Here is a 22190-nt window from a genome sequence, read left to right as displayed (position 1 = left end):
GATATGGAGGACAGGCAGAGATGTGGGAACAGAGATCGGTTCTGCAACACACACACATACATACAAAATGCAAAATAACCCCCCACTTCTCTCACCCACCCCCACCCCCACCAGCAATTTAGAGTTTAAATGTTTAAACTCGCTGTTCTGTTGCTGATGATATTGTTGCTGTTCCATGTAAACCAGATATTAAGCTAAACCAGGAATTCAGTGCAACAGAAAATTAAAAAAAAAACATGTTGACTGTGCGATTTATAACCCACTATATCTTACAACCATTGAAAGGATAGTTTGATATTTGTGGAATTGTGCCTTTTAGTTTTCTTTCCACAACTTCGATGAGAAGATCAAACCACTGTCATGTCTGCATGCTAAATATGAATGTGATGCCAGCAGGCAATGAGCTTAGCTTAGCTCAGCATTAAGACTGGGAACAGGGGGAAACAGCTAACCTGGCTGAGTGCTCCAGTATATTGCTTTTTTTTCTCTTAAAATAGAGGGACTATTTTGTGTCAGATATTAATATTAGACATTCTTTCACCATCAAGTAAGAGTAGGACTCACCTTGCCTTTTAATTAAATGTGTGAGTGCCTTGCAACGTTTTCTGTTTCACGTAAAATAGTTGAATGTTTCTCTTTTACTCGCCGTTTACGCCTCCTTATTTTGATTGATTGATTTTTAAACCAGGTAATATCCAAATAAACGGGTTTAGTGTGTGGGAGAGAAATGTGTGCAGATTCACATCAGGTTCCTTGAAGTTTATCTTCTGAGAACCACAGTGGAGCCATTGTCCTGGACAGGAAGAGCAAATCTAATTTAACCCCATCCCACCTTCCAGCTCCCTCTCCCCCTCCCCCACCAGCATCACCACCACCATCACCCAAATACCTCCAGGCTAATTGAGTCTGAAATCAAACTCCGCTCACCCCCGCTGGACCTCCAGCACTGTGACAGACTCAGGGCAAGAACAGAGGGATCACTTTATATATATATATATATATATATATATACTGTATATATAGAGCCCAGAGGGATTTGGTTGGGACAGCAGTGTGTAAGAGGACATTTATTACAATTCTGATTGGGAACGGAGCGACACAGTCATCCTCCACTTTTGTGTTTTCCAAATGATTTATTGAAGACCTTTATCATGCAAAACATGAAGGAAAATACAAAAGGAAAATAAAAGGACACAAGTACAGCTTTGAGACTTCAAATTAAAACATTTAATTAGACATTATTCATTCATCTTTTTCTTTCTTCTGGTATCAGCGTTATCAATCAGCCAGAAGGTTAAAAAGCTTAATTTTGTCTCAGTGGGTAGAGCAGACGCAAATATACTTCGAGGCTTATGCCTCGACGCAGAGGTCCAGGGTTCGAATCTGACCTGTGACGATTTCCTGCATGTCTTCCCCCTTCTCCTCCCCCCTTTCTCACCTAGCTGTCCTGTCAATTAAAGGCGGAAAAGCCAAAAAGATTATCTTAAAAAAGAAAAGATCCCCAAATGTTAAACTTTTCCAGTTACACTTTACTTGTAGGTATCTACATAAGCGTGACATGACACTGTCATGAACGTGTCAAACATTATAAACAAGTCTTACGTTTATGACATAACGCTTCTGTCATTGTCATTCGGTGATATGCGAATTCCTTGTTGCATAGCTTGCACACAACCATGCTCTAATCAACGCTTCCATCCGTTCGTTTTTCATAACAAAATTTCCCATCCACGGAGCCAACCAAAGCGGTCTCGTCAGCTTCTTCGTTCATGTTCACTGTGGTTTGTTGTTGTCTGAAGCATTGACATATATAAAAGGTCTGAAGTCATGAACGCTAGTTGGTGCTCCAGTATAATCGGTCCGCCGAAACTCATCTAGTGAGAAACGTCCTTGATTGCAAAAATAAGTGTGATTAAAATGCGTAAAAAATGTTTAACGTGTTATTTTTTGTGTAATTAATTAACGCATTAAAGTCTGTAATTAATTAATCTTAATTAACGCGTTAAAGTCCCGGCTCTAATATATATATATATTCCCCCCCCCCACACACACACACACACACACACACCACCACCATTCTGAAGTAGTGTTGAACTCTGTTTAAAAAATGCAGCAGTGGCCTCACATACTCTGCTGACATGCTTATGTTTTCCAGGCCATTCTCAGTGAGCCATTATCAACTGAATCGCCTGCTTACTGTAAAGACAACAAGCGCCATCCCCCCATCCCCCCCCCCAGTTCATTCATTGACAGTGGATGATGCAGATGAATGGAAGTGAACCGACCTCACAAGGGCTGACGGACACTCATTAAACGGACCTCGTTCCTATTTTAGCACAACACTCACCCAGCCATCAAACTTGGTGTTTGTGTGTTGGTTCAGTTTGGATGGATCACTGAACAAGACTTGGAAGATAAGTGTCGCGTGTCACTCATTTAAGAAGAACCTATGAAAATACACAGAAACCTCAGGGCACTCGTTACTACCAGAGAGTTACCCAACTGTTTGATTCGCAGCTTTAACCTTTACTTTTGGGATACGTACGCTGTTATTTCAGCCTCCAGAGAGAAAAACACAAACAGAAATTGGCGTTTCTTTCACCGGCTTTGACTGCAAGGACGGCTCGTGGAATGATATTTGAATGATTCTGGTGGTGTGAAATAAAGTGTCACATGTCTGCAGTAATGACTGGTGTCTGCAGGCTGTGTTGAAGTGTGTGCACATTGTATTCATTGCAGTCTAACAGCTGTGGGTTGTAACGCTCGATTAGGATGTTTTAAAGATAAAACGGGAGCGCAGAGTATCTTGGTTTGGCTTTTCACTATCTCACTGTGTGATACTGAGTCGGCCTACATCTGATAGCAGTCGGCCGTTTGAATGTTCAGTTACACTTTACTTGAAGGTATCTGCGTAAGAGTGACATGACACGTGTCATAAACATTATAAACCAGTCATAAACGTGTGACATAACGCTTCTGTCATTAAGTGTCATTTGGTTTTTTGTCAAGACAAGTGAGTCTTAGGGTTAGTTAGGGTTCATGTGTCATGACAGTGTCATGTGTTCATGACAGAGTCATGTCACTCTTATGTAGATGCCTTCAAGTAAAGTGTTACCGAATGTTGACTTTAACGCTTGTGGAATGGACTTCATCAGGATAGTTCACAAAGAGTCAGCAGACGTAGAAATGTAGAACAATCAGACATGCATCTCGTGACATAAATGTCCCCCCGCATCACTTTAATGTAAAAAGTCAAAATGCAATCTTACCTGGACTGGACCTAGTAACATTTCTGTGGCTGATTGACTGCAGCAGCACAGAAAGGAATATGTGTGTGTGTGTGTGTGTGTGTGTGTTGGTCGTCTTTTTAACACCACTCTCTAAATGTGTCTCTCAATTATCACGTCCTTTGTACAAAGAGATTAAAGGTTAGTTGAGTAAACCACAAAATCGTGTGAGCAAGCCTTGTCGTGTCAGATCAGTCTTTGAATTTTTTTTTTTTTTTTTTTTTTTTTTGGTGGGCTTAGGTCAGCTGACGCTGTATGTGAAGCATTTTGAAACACTACTCAGCCTGTGAAAGCAGTCGTGTCATTTCTTTGGTGGATCTGGGAGATCAGGAGTTTCCTAATGACAAATGCTATTATGTTGCATTATGGGAATTGTAGGATATCTCATCCCCTGTTGCATGTCCCATGTCTCAGAAGCGCTATGAAGTCCACCCACCCAAGAGTCCAAGTTACAGAGTACGAGTTGCTGGTCACAGAGTCAAAAAATCAACTTAAAAACGTTATGTTTTGAAATGTCCTGGGTATCTTTGTCTAGTCTCAAGTGGCAAAAATCCACTTCGTTGCTGCTTTGAAGTGGTCAACAAACGCAAGAAATAAAAAATAAAAACATATATATATATATAGCCTGCAGAGAATATACAGGCTTACCACCTATGTTTACCTGTAGCTCCTCTTTGATTTGTGTCTCATAGGAAATGAAAGGACCACAGGTCACGTGTTGTTTCCATGATAGAATGACTGCTTTTGGCTTCCTGTCAAGGCAGCCTTTGGCTTGAATTTGATCCTTTGACTGATCACTGACTGTGCTTCATGACAAATGTTGCTACAGTGAGCTCAGACTACTAGCATTTCTTCTCAGACCATTATTCCAATGGTAATTCTCACCATTCACCAAGTTTTGTGCTGTTAATTTCACGGTAATGTTTCCTGTTGTTGTTGTTGTTGTTGTTGGTCTCCACACTCCCCGTCTTCTCACCACCAGAGGAAGTCGGGGCTGTAAAGTGTGTGTTTTTATTTCACACCTCTCGATCTCACACCTATGCATCCTGGTGGCTCGGCTCCACTGAGGCGTCTGTAGCTCGCACTGCGTGCGTGTGTGTGTGTGGGTGCGTGTGTGCGTGTTTAATGCGTGAGGAGGAACGAATTGAGCCTTTTCGTGAAAGTTAACGTGAGTGTTTTGCTGCTGTTGTATGGACATCTTGCTCTGTTTTTGCAACTGAAAGTCTTGTTTTCACAGTACCATAATACACTTAAGCTTTATGAAATGGATTTTCAGAAGCCCCATCTGATCACAGATTAAATCCTACATATCTATCTATCTATCTAGCTAGCTATCTATCTAGATCTTTGCTGCCTCTTTTGGACAGACAGCCTTTGTCCAGGGTGTGTAGAATAAAGAGCTGACTGTGCAGCAGAGCAGGTGTAGCTGAAGGACCTGTACGGTGGCCCGTCAGCAGGTTACCGCCCCCCAGGTGGGATGGATAGTTGAAGCAGTTAGCTGAGGCGGGGGCTTCTAATTCAAATCCCTCAGATGTGGGAGGCTGAGCAGAGGAATGACAATAAACAATGGGAGAGAGAGAGAGAGAGAGAGAGAGAGAGAGAGAGAGAGAAGAAAAAAAGAAAGGGGGGGAAATGCAACGATGGTCTTCTGTCTGACTCAAACCGGGGATGTTGGCTTGCAGGAACGCTCTGCGATGTCGTGATCCATGGTCTGAGCCTTAAACCCCTAGACCACCAGGGCAACACCTCTTCTTCTGTACTCAAAGGTTTACTGTTTTGAAATTGGTTCCATGTCATGTCTTAAAGGTCCAATGTGTGGGAATTTCTCCCATCTAGCGTTGAGATCATATATCGCAATCAACTCTCTCGCCACACGCTACAGTAGCCTTCACACTTCAAAAAGAAGAAGACTCCTGTTCCTAAAATTTTGATTTTGAATACGTGTGGCCCTCCATGTTTCCTTCTTCAAACTTGCCGGGCCCGGGAAGCTACGATACCCATTAGCAGCATTAGCAGCACCTGTGAGTTCATCATGTGACAGGAAAAACGTGAAAGGCGGAGCAGTATGTCCTGTATGTCCCTTAACTGGCTAACCTATTTCAAGATGGCGCATGTAGATGATGGATACCCAAACCGAGCCTGCCGGGTTCGGACAAATATTTAGAAATGATGTTCGGGTTCGGTCACATCAGCGCAATAAGGCATTGAACATTTGAAATTTAATAAAGCTTATTATGTAGATGCGCGCCTGTGTTAACGTGAGCTGATGCGCTCATCTGTTGACATTTCCGAATGCCTTCCTACAGTTGCTTAAAGGTCCCATGACATGGTGCTCTTTGGATGCTTTTATATAGACTTCAGTGGTCCCCTAATACTGTATCTGAAGTCTCTCTTATATAGACCTTAGTGGTCCCCTAATACTGTATCTGAAGTCTCTTTTATATAGGCCTTAGTGGTCCCCTAATACTGTATCTGAAGTCTCTTTTATATAGGCCTTAGTGGTCCCCTAATACTGTATCTGAAGTCTCTTTCCTGAAATTCAGCCTTGGTGCACAATAACAGCCACTAGAGCCAGTCCCACAATGAGCTTTCCTTAGGATGTGCCATTTCTGTGTCTGTAGCTTTAAATGCTATTGAGGAGGAGAGGGGGGAGCAAGGTGGTTGGTGGGGGTGTGGCCTTGACCAACTGCCACTTTGCTTGTTTGAAAGCCATGATGTCTCTCTCTCATGGGTGGGCCAAATTCTCTGGGCGGGCAAAGCAGAGAAAGGGGAGGTAACCTTGCTCCTTATGACCTCATAAGACACATAATACACCTATCACCATGTGTAGCCACTGGGGGACCATAGGCAGGCTGGGGGAACTCATACTAATGTTAAAAAAGCTCAAAGTGACATTTTCATGCCATGGGACCTTTAATAAAAATTGGCTTTCCGCACAAACAAACGTACGTGTGTCATTAGTATGAAGGAAAAAACAAGATTTTAACTGTGTCGGGCTCGGGTCAGGCTCGGACAGAAAAATGCGTCCCGAACCGCACTCTAGGCACATGAATATGGAGCGTCTACCCCAGTTCATGCAAATGTAAAATTTCAAGCCAAAAGGAATACTTCGAATTGATGGTGGTGGTAAATATTCATGAAAAAGGACATGTTTGTGAACGGGCAACACAGATTTTGATAATGAACAACTAAACCCGTTACACACTGGACCTTTAATTCACAAGTGTCAGGAATTAGCCTTCAACTTTTTCAGCTGTAATCCACGTCAGTGCAGAAACATCTGTTTCTGGATCCCAGTGTCATACTACATACAGTATAAATTGTAAACAGTATGTAATAATATTCTGCAGTTGCTGTTAGTATACAAATTAATGTAGTTTACTGTTTGGCACATTTGCAATATGTGCAGGGATCAACATGAATCAAACTATGACTTCGGAATGCCACCGTCATTTAATCGTAAAAGATGAAGCGAAACCAGGGAAGAAGAAAAACAGAACTAGGCCAACACAAGCTCCTGTTACTAGCCTTTTCCAGAGCTTTTAGCCCTACCACATGATCTTCATAAGGAGATGGACTTTGTACCCAATGCCTGAAAAAACTGACGGCATTCCCGTCAACCTTGTCTGTACCTAACACGTTAAACTAAGATGATGTAAATAGTAAACATTACACCTGCTAAACGCCAGCATGTTAGTATTTTCATTGTGGTGTAGCAGCCATGCTAGTGTTAGCATTTAGCCCAAAGCACTGCTGTACCTATAAGTACAGCCTCACAGAGCCACTAGCATGGCTGTACACTCTTTGTCTTTTTTTCTTTCAGTTTACTCACTTGTGTGATCACACTAGTCAAAACCAGCTATTCGTTAGCATGCGGCACAGAACTGGGCGCAGCTTAACAGTCCATGTCCGTAATAAGCTCAAGTGGATCTTTGGCAGTGAAGATAATAGTGTGTGTTCACGATAAAGAGCTTGTTCTGGTTCCTGCAGATTTACATGTAAAGCACTTTTTTTTTTTTTAACTTGGTTGCCAGAGTCTCTAACAAGGAAACCAAAGATCTTAGTTTAGTTTTATTTTTTTTTAAACCCTTTAGGAGCTCAGAATGGTACAACTGTTATACTGTTTCCACAAGTGGCACAAGGTTAAGTTTTCCCCTCACACTCCTGCCCTGCCCAGTTTAAAATGTACTTTAAGAGTGCCAGTGAATGGAGTGTGTGCCAATGAATGCCAGTTGCACAACACACACACACACACACACACAGCCTCACCCAATCTTACTCCAACCCATTCATTCACCAGTTGGCACTGATATTGTCATTTGCAGAGACAAGATTAAACTCACACAGACTTTCAACGCAAACAATAACTTCTTAGGACTAAACTCATGCCAGCGTGTGCACACACACACACACACACACACACACACACACACACACACACACACACTACCACCCAACACACATGGCAGTAACGGCATGAAAGACAATCCCCTTGAGAAACGGAGTATTCTGCGGCAAAAGCTTGTGGAGGGAAATCGCATTAAGCGACGTGTGAAACCTCCATAGAAAAGTAGATAAATTGAATGCAGCTAAGATTTCCTATTATGTCCCTTAATGTTTGGGGGGTGGTGGAGGGGGGCTGTAAAGGCTTGACATCAGAGGCTGGGCTGTCCCAGAAAGAGGCGGCTTCTTGGTAAAGAAAGGAATTTGTCACTCAAGCTCCTAAACTCTTAAATCTCCTCTAATACGGTACAATCAGCAGCCTCTAATGTTCACAGACCGGGTTTCCCTCTCTGCTCAGACTTCAGGCTCTGCTCCGATTTTACGCCTCCTCTCTGAAGAGGAAAAACAATCTGTGTGTGTGTGTGTGTGTGTGTGTGTGTGTGTGTGTGTGTGTGTGTGTGTGTGTGTGTGTGTGTGTGTGTGTGTGTGTGTGTGTGTGTGTTTTTTATACTGTATGTGTGCTGATGGGGGTCTGTATACCTCCACCCTCTCTCCTCTCTTCCCATAGTGGTAGTGTTTTGGCTAGTGTCTCTTAAAGCCTTTTGATGTCTCTGGTGTTATCTGGGTGTCAGCTGTGGTGAGGATGGTCAAGGTGGGAGAACATCACTCTCTCTCTCACACACACACACACACACACACACACACACACACACACACTCTGTGTCAGATGGTTGCTGCGTGGACAACTGGAGTCGTTAAATGAAGTCATACGTTATGTTTTCCCTCTGTTTGAAGTGCGTGTCCTTGCACTCGCACTTCCTTCACTCTTGCAACACTGTATGGGCTCATGACCGGCCTGCCTGCCTGCCTGTGTGTGTGTGTGTGTGTGTGTGTGTGTGTGTGTGTGTGTGTGTGTGTGTGTGTGTGTGTGTGTGTGTGTGTGTGTGTGTGTGTGTGTGTGTGTGTGTGTGTGTGTGTGTGTGTGTGTGTGTGTGTAGAAGCATTGTGGCAACAGAGGACTTTTTGTACGAGACTACAAATAGCAAGAATGCTTAAAAAAAATGTTTATTTTTGTCAACATGAACATCTTATTCACGTATGCAGGCAGTCCATTCATCCATCCATTCATTAACACGTAAACAGGAAATTAAAGGCAACATTTGCGCTTACTGTGTGTGCACAGCGCGTACTGGTGCAACGTGCAGAACCGTTTTCATACACACCCTGATCGTGGTTAGTTACATGAGTTATAGTTTTGTTTCCCAGAAGGCAGTCCAAGCCCAGAGAAGACACACATGCGCGCACACACACTCACACACACTAAGCTTGGATCATACTGTCAGCCCTGCATCATTTAAACACACGCACTAACAGTTATAGACCTACACCACACAAGGGTATTGGAGGAAATCAGGTGGGAAATTGTCTACATACAGGTGCTCAGTAATCAGATATTCGTCTGCCATATTTTTGACCAAACCTGGAATATTGATTACATATTTGATAATGCTGCAGTCTTTTCCCCTCTTGTTTTGGGGCTTGTGTCGCAGTGACAGACAAATACACAGTGTACTGTTGAGTTGTGGAAACTGACTTATTTAGAATTATTTATTTCAGTTTTAGTGAGGCCTTGGATTTTATTATTTTGGATACAGGGACACACCACTCTGGGTAATGGTTTTTCCCTTTCATGCCACCGCATCACACGGTACTCTGTGGGTTGGGTCGGGTCTACGTCCTCATGCACAATCCACTCTTGTAGAAACCCAATTAGAAACCAGATTGGGGAAAAACAAACCACAGACCTCAAATTACAAAACATTACACATTAACTTTGAATAAATGATCAAATAATGAGGGTTTAGTTAACATACAATGGATAGCTTCCACCCGTTCTCAACTGCATAAATACTATTACCTCTGAAACACACATTTCTCAAGACAAAACCTAAAACCATCATCATATGTGCATTTACAAAGGCTCCAACAGTCAGGTTTAACACCTCAGATTCAGTTTTCTAGCATCCGATTTACACATTACTGAAGTCTTTGCTACATTTCTTGAGTTGTAATGATGCAAACTGATTTCGTAAATCCCTAGTTTGAAACAAGCTAGTGGTTGCTATGAACTTACGAAGGACTTGACAACAAAGTGATGGTGTTACCAACAGCTGGAGCAACCCAGTCCCCAACGTGACATGATGACTTCGCATAAACATACACGCCACTTTCCTGAAGCCAAGTGGCGTGTTATCTGTACACATTGAGCTATCCGTGTCTACGTCGTATACAGTGGACGACAGTCTGCGACGTCACAGCGTAAACGTACACGCCACGTGGTGCTTTCTAAAGCCACGTGGCGTGTTATCACGAGGGTACGTGTTATCACGAGGCTACGGTTGGGTTTAGGAACGTCACACGCGGGTTGGGTTTAGGGGAAAGAAGAACCGGTTGGGTTTAGGAAAACAACAAACGTGGAAAAGAAACATCACACCCGGGACGCAAAGTCGCATGGATTTTCTGCCTTTCATACTACTTGCTACGGCGTCAATTCACACGCAATCGCAAGGTAATGTAAGTCAATGGAGGCCAAAGGGCATTGATAAACACGCTAAAAAACGAGCATGTGATTGATTTGATAACACGCCAATAATGGCATACAAGTTGGCGTGTCATACATACGCCACTTCATGAGATCAGTCTGCAGGTCTGCGCTCTGCGTCTTCCTCTCAGCAAAACCTTTGAGATCTTTCGATGTTTTGTTTTTTTTCTTTCTCCGTTGTATGCCTGACCTTTTACCCCATTCTGAGCTTTGAGCATATCCTCAGATCCCAGCGCCGGGGTCATTCCAAAGCTGAACTTAAGACTAAAGGTGAAGTTGAACCACTGCTCAGCTGACACAGTAATGACACGGCATCGGCAACAGCCGTCGAGTCAGTTGGTTAAGGGCGGGAAAATCTGACGCGGTCACGACACAAGCACCCAAAGCTGTTTTGGGATTTGGACGAAGACCATTTAAGATCTTTGAACATGCTTGTTTTATTGTTCCTTTCATTTTCCAGGTGCGTCTTTGTTGGTTTATCAGTGTTTTTTTGCCCCCAACGGTCCTGGAAGGCACTGTTGGGAGGCACTGGTTAGGATTAGGGTCAAGGTTAGGGTTAGGGTTAGGTGCCTTGAAGGCAGCAGTCACAGCGCTGCCTGGAAAGAGCAGTTGGGGGCAAAAAACACCACCGAGCTCTTTGCTGTGTGACTGTAAACTATTTCTGTGGGTCTTGAATGTCTTCAACCCGGTTCGCAGACTGTGTTTAACCGCGTGGCCTCTCCTGTCCTCAGATGTCTCCGGTGTGTCCGTGTGTCCTCCGGTGGCCCTGGACTCGGGCGTGGAGCTCCTGTGTCGGCTCTTTGAGCTGTGGGGGCAGGTACCGACGGGTGTCCTCGCTCTGACCGAGTGGCTGCTGGGAGATGAAGAAGCCTACGATGACGCGGTTCCAGACGAGGCTTCCAGTCTGGTGAGGAAGCACACACATAACTACAGAAAAAAGAGCTATCTGACTGTAGACTACACGTTGATGATTTCCGTGAAGTGAAACTGACGACAGATGACCACGATGACTATCGCGGTTTCGTTTTCTTTCACTACAACAGAGATTGTTCGTTTACTTCCAAATGTGGGACAAATATCAAAGAATAGACTGTAGAAGCACTACTTAAGGCACTTAAGTGATTTGGGTTGGTTTAACACGCGTGTAAAGCGTGGAATCCCAGGGACAGATGGCACTATATATATATATATTTTTTTTTTTTTGTATTTCCCTTGCCCTTGTTTTATTCTGCTCACAGTAGTAGTCAAAATAGCTGAAGAGTGCTTTGAGTCCCCAAGGTTTCTGCTCTCCAGCCACACTTTGTTTAGCTGCCTGTTTAGTTTTGGTTCCTGTTCACTTGGTTGGTTGGTTCTTTCTATGAAAGACTTTGAAGATGCCCTGGGAAACAGCTGAGAGGCATTGTAAGACATAACTTTGAGCAAAGTAACTCACGGCGTCTTGTGGCTGTAAAGGCCAAGAGTCTGTATTCTTGAAGCTGCACTAGTCATTATTTTTGCACTGTGGGTCAAATGATGATGCGTATTTCTGTATTGTATTGTCTCCTAGTGACAGCAACTTAACGGCAACTTTACGGCTGTGTCGGTGCCATGGAGGTAGACAAATAACCACATATTTCATTGGTTCATAAAAGTTACCCAAATTCACATATATGTAGGATATTACTACTAGGGCTGCTCCCTCTTAGTCGATTAGTCGACTAATCGGTCGTTTTGTTCTTAGTCAACTTAGATTTCTTTAGTCCATTAGTCATGTTTTATGCTTTTTTTCATGCTGAATGACTAATTTCCAAGAAATGTACGAGCACATCTCTGGTAAACACAAGAATTAAAGTGGTGCTTTTGCAGGACTCTTTGCGGAGAAACTCCGATTTACAGATCTGTCGCTTAAATCAACTACGGTAATCAATTAGTCGATACAATTGAATGAGTGTTAGTCGACTAAGAATTTCTTCAATCGAGCACAGCCCTAATTAGTACGGACATTCTTGTAATCGTACATCTCAACGCCTGCTGTATTAGCCATGTGTTTACTACGTGTTTATCTGCATATAGAGCGGGGAAGTGATATCCGAGCATGCCGGGAAGCGTTCTAATGCCAGGTTGTGAACTGACATACTTGGATCCATCCACTTGTGATCAGATCACCCAAGACGCATGCTAATGCTAGGTCTAAACAGGGCCAGTGCGGCTCTGTATCTGTTAGATGTGTAACTGTAACGGTTCATCATATCAACTTCAGGTAACACTTTCCTTGAAGGTGTCAACATAAGAGTGACATGACACTGTCATGTTCATGACAGTGTCATGTCACTCTTATGTTGACACCTTCAAGGAAAGTGTAACCCAACTTTATAACTGTTGTGTTTTCTCCTAAGTGGCCCAAAACAAATCCACAAATAACACTAACTTACATCAACATGCCAGTAACCAGACTCCCATTTTGCCCATCGACCAGAACGAAGAGGACTTCCTGTTCGAGAAGGGGGATCTGAACCTGTGGGCTGAGCCGGTCCAGTGGGCGAAGCTGCTCCACAGACACATCGGCTCCCTTGCCGTGACCTTTAAGCAGACCCAGGCCCCAGGAATCGCAGTCCACCAAATCCATACGCTGTCGACTCGGGCCCGAGCCGGGGCCCTGGGCTCGCAGCAGGCCCTGGACTCCCTCCCTGGCCTGCCCCAGTTCTCCTTCACCGCGGAGCACACCCGCCTGCTGCTGCGGCACCAGAGGGCCACTCTGGCTCTAGATGTGCTGGAGAGGCTGAGGTAGAGAAGTTAGCAGTGTTTGCCTATAATAGCCCACTTTTTATTAGGAAAACATTTGTTAAAAGTCAGGTTTTGTAATGTTGAAATAAAGGAGAAGTTATCAGGTAGATGCTTCAATGAACCAACGCATGAGACCACAGACCTTTTATTATCACATCAAGGGAATGAAGAAAACATTGGGTTGTTTGTTTTTTTACTCTGTACTTGTCTCTTATTTTGTCTTTCAAATGTTGCCCTCATTGATTACCAGATGTGTTTTTAATTTTTATGATTACTGTTCCTTGGTGTCTTTTTAATAAAAAGAATTTTGTCTGAAATCATTGCATTTTTTTTGTCCAATGACCTATTATTCCTAAAAGGAAAGACGTTGACTGTCTAACTCCTTTAATGTTAAAGGAGGCATGGCATTAAAATTTCACTTTATTAGGTTGTTTTTTTTTAACATTAATATAGCCTGCCTATGGTCCCCCAGTGGCTAGAAATGGTGATAGGTGTAAACCGAGCCCTGGGTATCCTGCTCTGCCTTTGAGAAAATGAAAGCTCAGATGGACCAATCTGGAATCTTCTCCTTATGAGGTCATAAGGAGCAAGGTTACCTCCCCTTTCTCTGCTTTGCCCACCCAGAGAATTTAGCCCACCCATGAGAGAGAGACATCATGGCTTTCAAAAGAGCAAAGTGGCAGCTGACCCTCCACCTTGACCCCCCCCCCCTCCTCAATAGCATTTAAAGCTACAGACACATAAATGGCACATCCTAAGGAAAGCTCATTGTGGGACTGGCTCTAGTGGCTGTAATTCTGCACCAAGGCTGAATTTCGGGAAAGAGACTTCAGATAGGACCACTAAGGCCTATATAAAAGAGACTTCAGATACGGTATTAGGGGACCACTAAGGTCTATATAAAAGAGACTTCAGATACAGTATTAGGGGACCACTAAGGCCTTTATAAAAGAGACTTCAGATACGGTATTAGGGGACCACTAAGGCCTATATAAAAGAGACTTCAGATACAGTATTAGGGGACCACTAAGGCCTATATAAAAGACCACTAAGGTCTATATAAAAGAGACTTCAGATACAGTATTAGGGGACCACTAAGGCCTATATAAAAGAGACTTCAGATACAGTATTAGGGGACCACTAAGGTCTATATAAAAGAGACTTCACATACAGTATTAGGGGACCACTAAGGTCTATATAAAAGAGACTTCAGATACAGTATTAGGGGAGCACTAAGGCCTATATAAAAGAGACTTCAGATACAGTATTAGGGGACCACTAAGGTCTATATAAAAGAGACTTCAGATACAGTATTAGGGGACCACTAAGGTCTATATAAAAGCCTCCAAAGAGCACCATATAAGTAAAGAGATAGTAGAGAGAAAACCTAGACAGTAACAATAATAATATGAACACCGTGTGAATATGTGCGCAGAAGCCATAACAACAGCTCAGCCCGAGCTCGTTCAAAACAACACTTGTTCTCCTATCAGCGCGGAAAGTGTGACTCGACAGACCTGACCGGTGTCAGCGTTGAGTACACGGAGCGCTGGGCCTTCTCCCAGCGTTCCTGCAGGGATTTAAGGTTCGGAACAAACCGACCCAGAGCCTAAAACTTACTTCACTAACACGAACTTCAATGGTGCGATTGTGCAGCGAGACGAGCTTTACGACTGAGTGTTTTTCTCTGACACGTCACCAAAGATGTATTTCAGTATACGCTTCGACTTCTACTGTATGTTTATACGAGGTGTTATTTTCCTGTGAAATTTAATTTACTGCAGGATTCTTCCCATCGGACTGTGTTTTTATGCTTCCCTCTACTTTTCCTGGTTATGTAATTAGGAGGACGGCACAATGGACTACTGTCCTCTGTGTGTGTGTGTGTGTGTGTGTGTGTGTGTGTGTGCGCGCGCCTGCCTCTCACACAGCTTGGACCCTTCTCCCTCCGTGCTAGCCCTGTTACAGTAAAACTGATGTAATGTTTTGGAACAGCTCCCCCATATAAAAAAAAACACAGTCGTGTGATGGGGACAAGCGGTTTCTGCGGACGAGGACATGTTCAAGGGATTTCTCAGGAGCCTCGTCGTGTCCGTCCTTCACATTTAGCTATTTATCACAACTTGCAAAAGCGCAAATAGTCCTGGGGCAGCCCTCAGCCTAATTTTAGGGTTGGTAGTAGTAGATTCCATGCAGTTATGTCACTTGTTTTTCGCCCGTTGCTATTTTCCCTTCTTTTTTTCTTTCTTTTTTTTTAACCTTCCTCCCGGCTTCTTTAACCAAACCATTCAGCACTTATGAGAATATTGAATCATGTCACAGAAAGAAAAATCATTTTTGTGACCACTTTGCCAATTATGATCCCATGTGGAAAAGGCTTAATGGTTACCAGTGTCGCAGAAACCGGCAATTTCTGGTGATATGTGTTGCACTACTTTTTACACCCTCCTGACCAAAATCTCTGTGTTATGGAGCCCTGACATAAAGAGTCCTGATATAGAGTCCCGTCCTCTGCTGCCAACACTGCAATCTTTCCACTGTGGTTTTTTTAAAAACTTGACATAACTCCAAGTGCAAAGTAGAGTAGTTTGACATTTTCAAGTGAACATTCTACCATGCTGAGAAGGTTACATCATGCTGAGACAGGGGCAGCTTATTGCAAAATAGAGTGATTAGAGTGGCCACTGGGTGGCTAAACGTGGATGCTTCTCTGCGTCTGGAGCTCTGCTGTATCCTCTCTTTGAAAAGAGGAGACATAAAAGACCATGTTTGTCTATGATAAAAGTGGGCTATTAATGACAGCTAAATGGGCCTGACTGTACCTTGAAATCTTGTTCCAGCTCTGCTCAGCAGGTGGCGCCCCAGTCCTTCCCCAGTCAATTCTCCTTTTTGCTCTCATGGGGGCAGTGTTGCTCTGCCGGACCTCATGAAACCAACATTCCTGCAGTCTGGACTGAGATTGAGAAAAACAAGTTATTTAGGAATTTAAGACTGGCTTAAAAATGATTTAACAAAAGTCAATCCATTTGTGTGCTTAGAATGACTCAACATTTTGTGCTTTTAGGAGTCATTTCTAATCGTTAAGTCAAAGTCAACATTTTGAAGTTTTAGTGATGAGAGACAATATGTGTACCCCGTGGGAGTAGGCCCACAGTAGGCATTGACTTGTCAATTTTCCATGTGTAGTAGAGTGGAATGGGCTGCTGTTGCACTGTGGAAGTCGATTACGCAACCAGTGGATTCTAAAAATTGTACTGCACTCTGCCTGGACTCTTCTCTCTCCGCTCATACTTGTGGTCTCACCCCATCCACAGGGAGAGGGAGAGAGAGAGGGAGAGGCAGAGTTTCCTTCCATTACAAATAGACCCTACATGTCAGCTTCCAAAGTGTGGTGGTCCAGATAGAGCAGGCGGCCTTGTCTCCTGGTAGGTCGTTGGTTCAAATCCCCCCAAAAAAAAAAAGGACTTGGGGAGTTAGGGGTGTCTGAGGAACCATTTCCCTTTCATTTAAATTCAGTCATGGAAGTTTTGAGCAAGGCAGCCCCCCCCCCTTTCCCCCCAGCATGCTGCTTCATTAGAGGACTCAGGTGCGAATGGGCCTATGGTTAATTTGCTGGAGAACAGCTTGCATGCATGGACGTCCCTTGATAGTTCTGCATTCTTTCTCAGCGAGAGTAAACCAAAAAAGCAAAACCAACTTCCACAAAATTGGTTATGTGATTAAAAGAAGAAGAAGAAGAAAAGAAAAAAAAAAGTTTTAGAGGGGTGTGAGGAGGAGGGGGGTTAGTACTGGGGTTGGATTTCAAGGCGTGGTGTTAAAGAATAGGCGGTCAACCGGTGAATGGAAGTTTTTTTCGGAGAGGAGGGGAGGAGGCGGCTCCTCGCAAAACTTTGCACCGACTTCAGTTCGCCCCTCCCCGGCCGCCGCCACGCATTTATACCCATGCAAAAAGGCTAGAGCTCACAGTGAAGCACTCTGGCTCAGCGCTTCTCGAGGGGAGGACGTAAAACTACAACTCAACAATACAAACCTATCCCCTCTTTCTTTTTTTCCCTCTCTCTTTCTTCTACGGACTTAAACTGCACATAAACTTTTAAAGTAACTTTTCCACAACCAAAACCAGTCGTGGCACAAACTAACATTTCCGCACGTCGCGTTCTGGGATCCTGCTCGGTCCTCCATGAAAGAGGGAGTGCGGCAGCAAACTTGGGGAAAAGAGATGTCTGCGACTGTCTTGTCTGCGTTCTACGACATGGACATGCTTTACAAGGTAAACGTTTGATAATCTGTGGAGTTGTTGTGTTTGCAACCGGGGCGAAGCACTTTGACGTAACGATGGCCGAGTTTAGCGTGCTTCAACTTCAGTGGAGTTAGCATTATGTGTTCAGCTGCAACAAGTTGTCGCGTTGCAGGCAAACAAAGTCTTAAACATGCCATGTGGTCAAAATAGTCACATAATTAGTGCTTGAAGTACATTGACATTGATCGTTCTTTCCTTTTCCTTCAGCAGGATAAAAGCATGAACATGAACGCCCTCCACATCAACAGCATGCTGGACAAGAAAGCGGTGGGGGCTCCGGTCACGACTCCGGGCTCCAGTGGCCCCTTCACACCGGGATTTTTCCGCAGAAACTCAACCAGCAACGTGGAGGCGATGAACAACGGCAACAAATACTCGATGGGCTCCTACAGCAGCCTGAAGGAGAACACACCGAGCAGCAGCAGCAGCAGCAGCAACAGCAGCAGCAGCGCCACGGCCCTTATGAACAAGGAGAACAAGTTCCGCGACCGCGCTTACAGCGACAACGGAGACCGGGGCGTGCTGCAGCAGAAGCCCGGCTCTCAGATTAACTCCACCCGCTACAAGACCGAGCTGTGCCGGCCCTTCGAGGAGAACGGGTCGTGCAAGTATGGGGAGAAATGTCAGTTCGCTCACGGCTACCACGAGTTGAGGAGCTTGTCCCGCCACCCTAAATACAAAACTGAGCCGTGCCGCACCTTCCACACCATCGGTTTCTGCCCCTACGGTCCCCGGTGTCACTTTATCCACAACGCCGACGAGCGCCGGCCTGCTCCGGCCGCCAACGCTAACATGCAGGCAGGGGAGTCCAGGTCGGCTCGCGAGCTGTGCGGGTACGGCCAGAGGGATGTCATGCAGCAGCAGCAGCAGCTCGGCTACACCCAGAGGGACAGACCAAAGCTTCACCACAGCCTCAGCTTCTCCGGCTTCTCCAGCCACCACGGACTCGAGTCTCCCCTGCTCGACAGTCCCATGTCCCGGACCCCACCACCACCCAACACCGCTTCGTCCTGTACCTCCACCTCCAGCTTCTACGACGATGTGCTTTCTCCCAACTCCATGTCCTGCATCAACAGTGCCTTCTGTTTCCCCGGACAGGACTTAAAAGCCTTACTTGCTCCCCTGGCTGTGCACACCCCCAGCGGCTACACCAACAACCACTCCACCGGTGCCTACTACGGGAACATGCAGAGCAGCGTGTGCCCGCCCTCCCCTCCGACCTACAACATGAGCCACTTGCAGGCGCTGCGCCGCCTCAGCGAGTCACCGGTGTTCGAGCCACCTCCCAGCCCGCCGGACTCTCTCTCTGACCGCGAGAGCTATGCGAGCGGGTCCCTCAGCTCTTCCGGGAGCCTCAGCGGCTCCGAGTCCCCGAGTCTGGACGCTGGAAGACGTTTGCCAATCTTCAGCAGGCTGTCGATTTCAGATGACTAATCATGTTTTGTTTTCATATGGATTTATGGACTGGTAAGGCAGGGTGGTTAAGGAGCCAGGCCAGGGGGTGTCAGTGAGTAAGGTAGACTGTCGTTCAAGCAGAGGATCCTGGTTTAGCCCCCCCACCCCATTTCAGCAACAACCACCCTGCCGAAGTGCCTTCGAGTAAGACATTGAATCCCTACCAGCTCCAGTGGTGTTGACCCTGCTCTGACCTCCCTGGAGGGGGGCAAGAGAAGATTTCACCCACACAGGGATCAATAAAGCTTCAAACAGTTTAAAAAGTGTCCTTGACCTGGCATTAATTTAGTATTTTTTTTTTTCCTTGTATGTAATATAGCTGTATTAAAACTTAAGATAGCAAACAGAAGGCATTCCATCAGTGCCTTGCCCGAGGGCCCATGGCAGCCCCCTCTCCCTTTTGCTCTATCAGACAAGCCACACTTTTCCTAGGATTAGATGTGTGGGTAACATGACTTGACAAGAAGAAGAGACTCTAAGCAGTTTTCAGATTTCCTCCCATCCTGCCAAGAATATGCCTTGACTCAAAGTAACTTTTTTTTTTTTCTTTATCAAAGTGTGTGTGGTTTTTTCTTTTTCTTTTTTTTTTCTGAAAGCTTCAACTTCCATTCCAGATTTGTCTTCTCCCAGCGCCACCCAGTGGTTCGTTTGGTTAGTCTAGTTTGTTGCTTGGATAAAAAGCGCTCTTGAGTTGGGTTTGTTTGGGGAAATCACTGCTGATGGTTGAATATATATTTTTTTAGCTTTTTTTTTTTTTTTTTTTTTTTTTTTTTTTTTTTTGAGTGATTTGCATAGCTGTGCATAACTGGCTATGGACTATTTAACTTATTTATTATCTTGTGAAAAAAGTATAGGCTACATTGGTAATTTGTGTCCATACTGTATTTATCAAGTATGATGAAGCAATAGATCTATATTCTTTTATGTTTAAATTATGATCGCCATTATTAATCTGCATAAAGTGGAGTGTATGTTCTTTTCACAGTAATATATATATTGTTTTTTTTTCTCCTTGTTTGTAACTTCACTTGGTTATTTTTATTGTAAATGAGTTAAAAAAAAAAGAAAAAAAACTTAATTTAAGAGAACGTATGTGATATTTATTTCATTAATTTTGTTTCCTTGTTTACGTTTATTAAAAAAAAGGTTTGCGTGATTGCTGTTTGCTCCCGAGGTTGTGTCAGTGCTGTAGAAGGCTTTTTTTTCTTTTTCTTTTTTTTGGAGGAGGATCCCTATTTAGGTGTTTCTGTAGAATGTATAAACAATGTGGTTGTACAGACCGTCCAAACCTTACTTCTTTTGTTGATCTAGATCAGACTTCAGTGACAAAGAACCCAAGTCAATAAATTAACCAAAAAAGTATTTCTGTTTTCTCTCTGTTTGCACGAGGTCACACTGTGATTCCAGCCACGTGCTAAAGAATGTAGCAATCCCTTGTGCCCCAGTATTATTGTGTAGTGCCTATGGGGTTCAATCTTTTGACATGCCTTAAAATTAACCAAATAAAGTATTTTTCAATGGCATCTTTTATACACATTGTTGAACTGAATGTAGTGTTGGATTCTGAAATTTTATTTTTATTTTTTTAAAGGTTGTTACCACTCAGACACTCTGATTAAAAACAACAACCGTAATCTTTCTAAATCCCCATTCCTCTTTATTTTCATTTCATTTTTTTTTTTTATATATATTGAAATCTAGTCTGAGTTGAGTTTGCTGGAGAGGGAAGTGGATGAACCTGTTTGGTTTGTACATAGTAGGTACAGGGGGATGCACACTATGTACTTTTGACTACTTTATCAGAAGTAAAGCTTTTTGAATGTAACAAAAAAAAAAAAACTGACAAGACAACGATAGTTGTAATAATTTTTTTGGGGTGGGGGAGTCAGTTCACTACAAATTGAGTGTGAGACTGTTAACTTTGTACTGTACAATATTTTTTTTTTTTGTAGTTCTCCCAATAAAAATCATCTTGGAAAAAAAAAGCTCCACACTGCCGAGCTGTGATTTCTTTGCATTTGAATGGAACGATGCCATGGGACATGGGGATAGACATGAAGTAGAGCCCCAGATGCCTTGTGCTACCACTTTCCGTGGGACACTCAGGCGGGGGGCTTCTCCTTAGTATACAGTATAAAGCACTGACCTGTTAGTTTCCAGAGAAAGGCATGTCCCTGAATCCCATCTCCTGTCAAACAAAAAGGGTTGATAAACTGATCTGTAGGTGGGCTCTGGTACAGAAACAATCAGATTCTGCTCATTATGAACATGAAAAGGCAACACCACAAAAAAAGAAAAAAAGCCCTGAATAAACTGTATGTAATATTACATAATCTGTAAAGTTCTGTTATAAACAGAGGCCGATGAGCGATATGTCTGCACCACCTGGGGAATGAAGTCTGGAATTTTAAAATGGAAAATGTTTAGGAGCCCAGATCCTCAGGAAAGCCAGTCGAATGTGTCGGGGACTCAGTGTGTCTGGATCCTTGCCATCAGGATAAGATTTTAATCTTTTAATACACTGTGTGTTATGATCCTTTTTTCTTTTTTCCCCTGATATAACGTACACTGGCACTCACCAAACATCTCTCGTTCCTTAGAGAGCAGCCACCTGAAGTATATATGAAGATTAACCAGTGGTGGAAGACAAAATCTGATCCTTTAATTTATTAAAAGCCCCTACACTATACCAGAATGTAAAATATGAGTCATGCATTCAAAATCTTGCCTATATAAGTAAAAGTACATCAGCAACAATTTATGTTTACACAAGCTTGTATTGTATTTTCTGGACTTTTTGTGCGTGAACTATTAGATATTTTGACCTCTGTGGGCATCAAATGGTTATTTGAAGGATACTATATGATGTCTCTTTGGTGGATCTGCATACAACACGTGGCAAAGCGTTTGGAATCCTTAAGGTTACATTTTAAACAACATTTGTAAGTTTATCATGTATGTTTTTAACGTCAAGTCCTAATTTGAAAAGTCAGACTGCTGCTGTCACTTTATGTAATGGAGTAAAAAGTACAATATTCTCCTGTACTATACAGTAATTCCTCTATTATGCGACAGTAAGTCGCGTGGTTATGACACAATCGTTAGCCTATTTTTATAAAAGCGTCTGCTACGGAGCCATAACGTGAGGTACAAGGTAATGGAGCCTTTTATACATTGTCGTGTTTCTTTAGAAATAAACAATGGACAAATAGAATCTTTAAACGCTTCAGATGTAAAGTTATTCGCTGTCAAAGTGGCGCCAAAATGAATGGCAGTCAATGGGATGCTAACGGCGGGTGAGTGGTTGTTAGCATCAAAATGGCGCCATAGAAGCTACGGG

General features: G+C 43.6%; 2 protein-coding genes and 1 long non-coding RNA gene across 5 annotated transcripts in view; 2 read left to right on the top strand and 1 right to left on the bottom strand.

The window, feature by feature from the left end:
- The window catches only part of thada (THADA armadillo repeat containing), a 117470-nt gene extending 104058 nt beyond the window's left edge, over window positions 1–13412 (top strand). For both annotated transcript variants that reach the window (XM_028604006.1, XM_028604005.1), the window contains 2 exons: window positions 11064–11239; window positions 12788–13412. In XM_028604006.1, the coding sequence (XP_028459807.1) occupies window positions 11064–11239; window positions 12788–13099 (488 nt within the window). In that variant the 3' untranslated portion in view covers window positions 13100–13412. The remainder of the gene's footprint in view (window positions 1–11063; window positions 11240–12787) is intronic.
- On the bottom strand, window positions 10898–21903 carry LOC114572398 (uncharacterized). Its single transcript, XR_003694763.1, has 4 exons — window positions 20997–21903; window positions 15918–16048; window positions 12744–13090; window positions 10898–11236 (listed from the first exon to the last, which is right to left on the bottom strand). It is a non-coding gene; the product is annotated as an uncharacterized LOC114572398 (long non-coding RNA).
- Window positions 17041–19748, top strand: zfp36l2 (zinc finger protein 36, C3H type-like 2). 2 transcript variants are annotated; one of them, XM_028604008.1, is made up of 2 exons: window positions 17041–17365; window positions 17606–19748. In XM_028604008.1, exons 1-2 carry the CDS (start codon window positions 17276–17278, stop codon window positions 18827–18829), a joined length of 1314 nt encoding a protein of 437 aa, XP_028459809.1. In that variant the 5' UTR covers window positions 17041–17275; the 3' UTR covers window positions 18830–19748. The 2 variants fall into 2 exon arrangements, with proteins under 2 accessions (XP_028459809.1, XP_028459808.1); XM_028604007.1 differs by having other exon boundaries at window positions 17042–17365; window positions 17603–19748.
- Window positions 21904–22190: the final 287 nt, after the last annotated feature.

The sequence above is a fragment of the Perca flavescens genome, chromosome 17, assembly GCF_004354835.1.
Source record: "Perca flavescens isolate YP-PL-M2 chromosome 17, PFLA_1.0, whole genome shotgun sequence".
Taxonomy (NCBI): domain Eukaryota; kingdom Metazoa; phylum Chordata; class Actinopteri; order Perciformes; family Percidae; genus Perca; species Perca flavescens.
Note: the sequence above shows the minus strand (reverse complement) of the source record. Positions and strands in the feature narration are given on the sequence as shown.

Excerpts from the sequence above, each read along its gene's own strand:
- zfp36l2 (XM_028604007.1), top strand. The coding sequence starts at position 17,276 with ATGAAAGAGGGAGTGCGGCAGCAAACTTGGGGAAAAGAGATGTCTGCG. Across the intron at positions 17,366-17,602 it reads ACATGGACATGCTTTACAAG|CAGGATAAAAGCATGAACAT; the intron begins GTAAACGTTTGA and ends CTTTTCCTTCAG.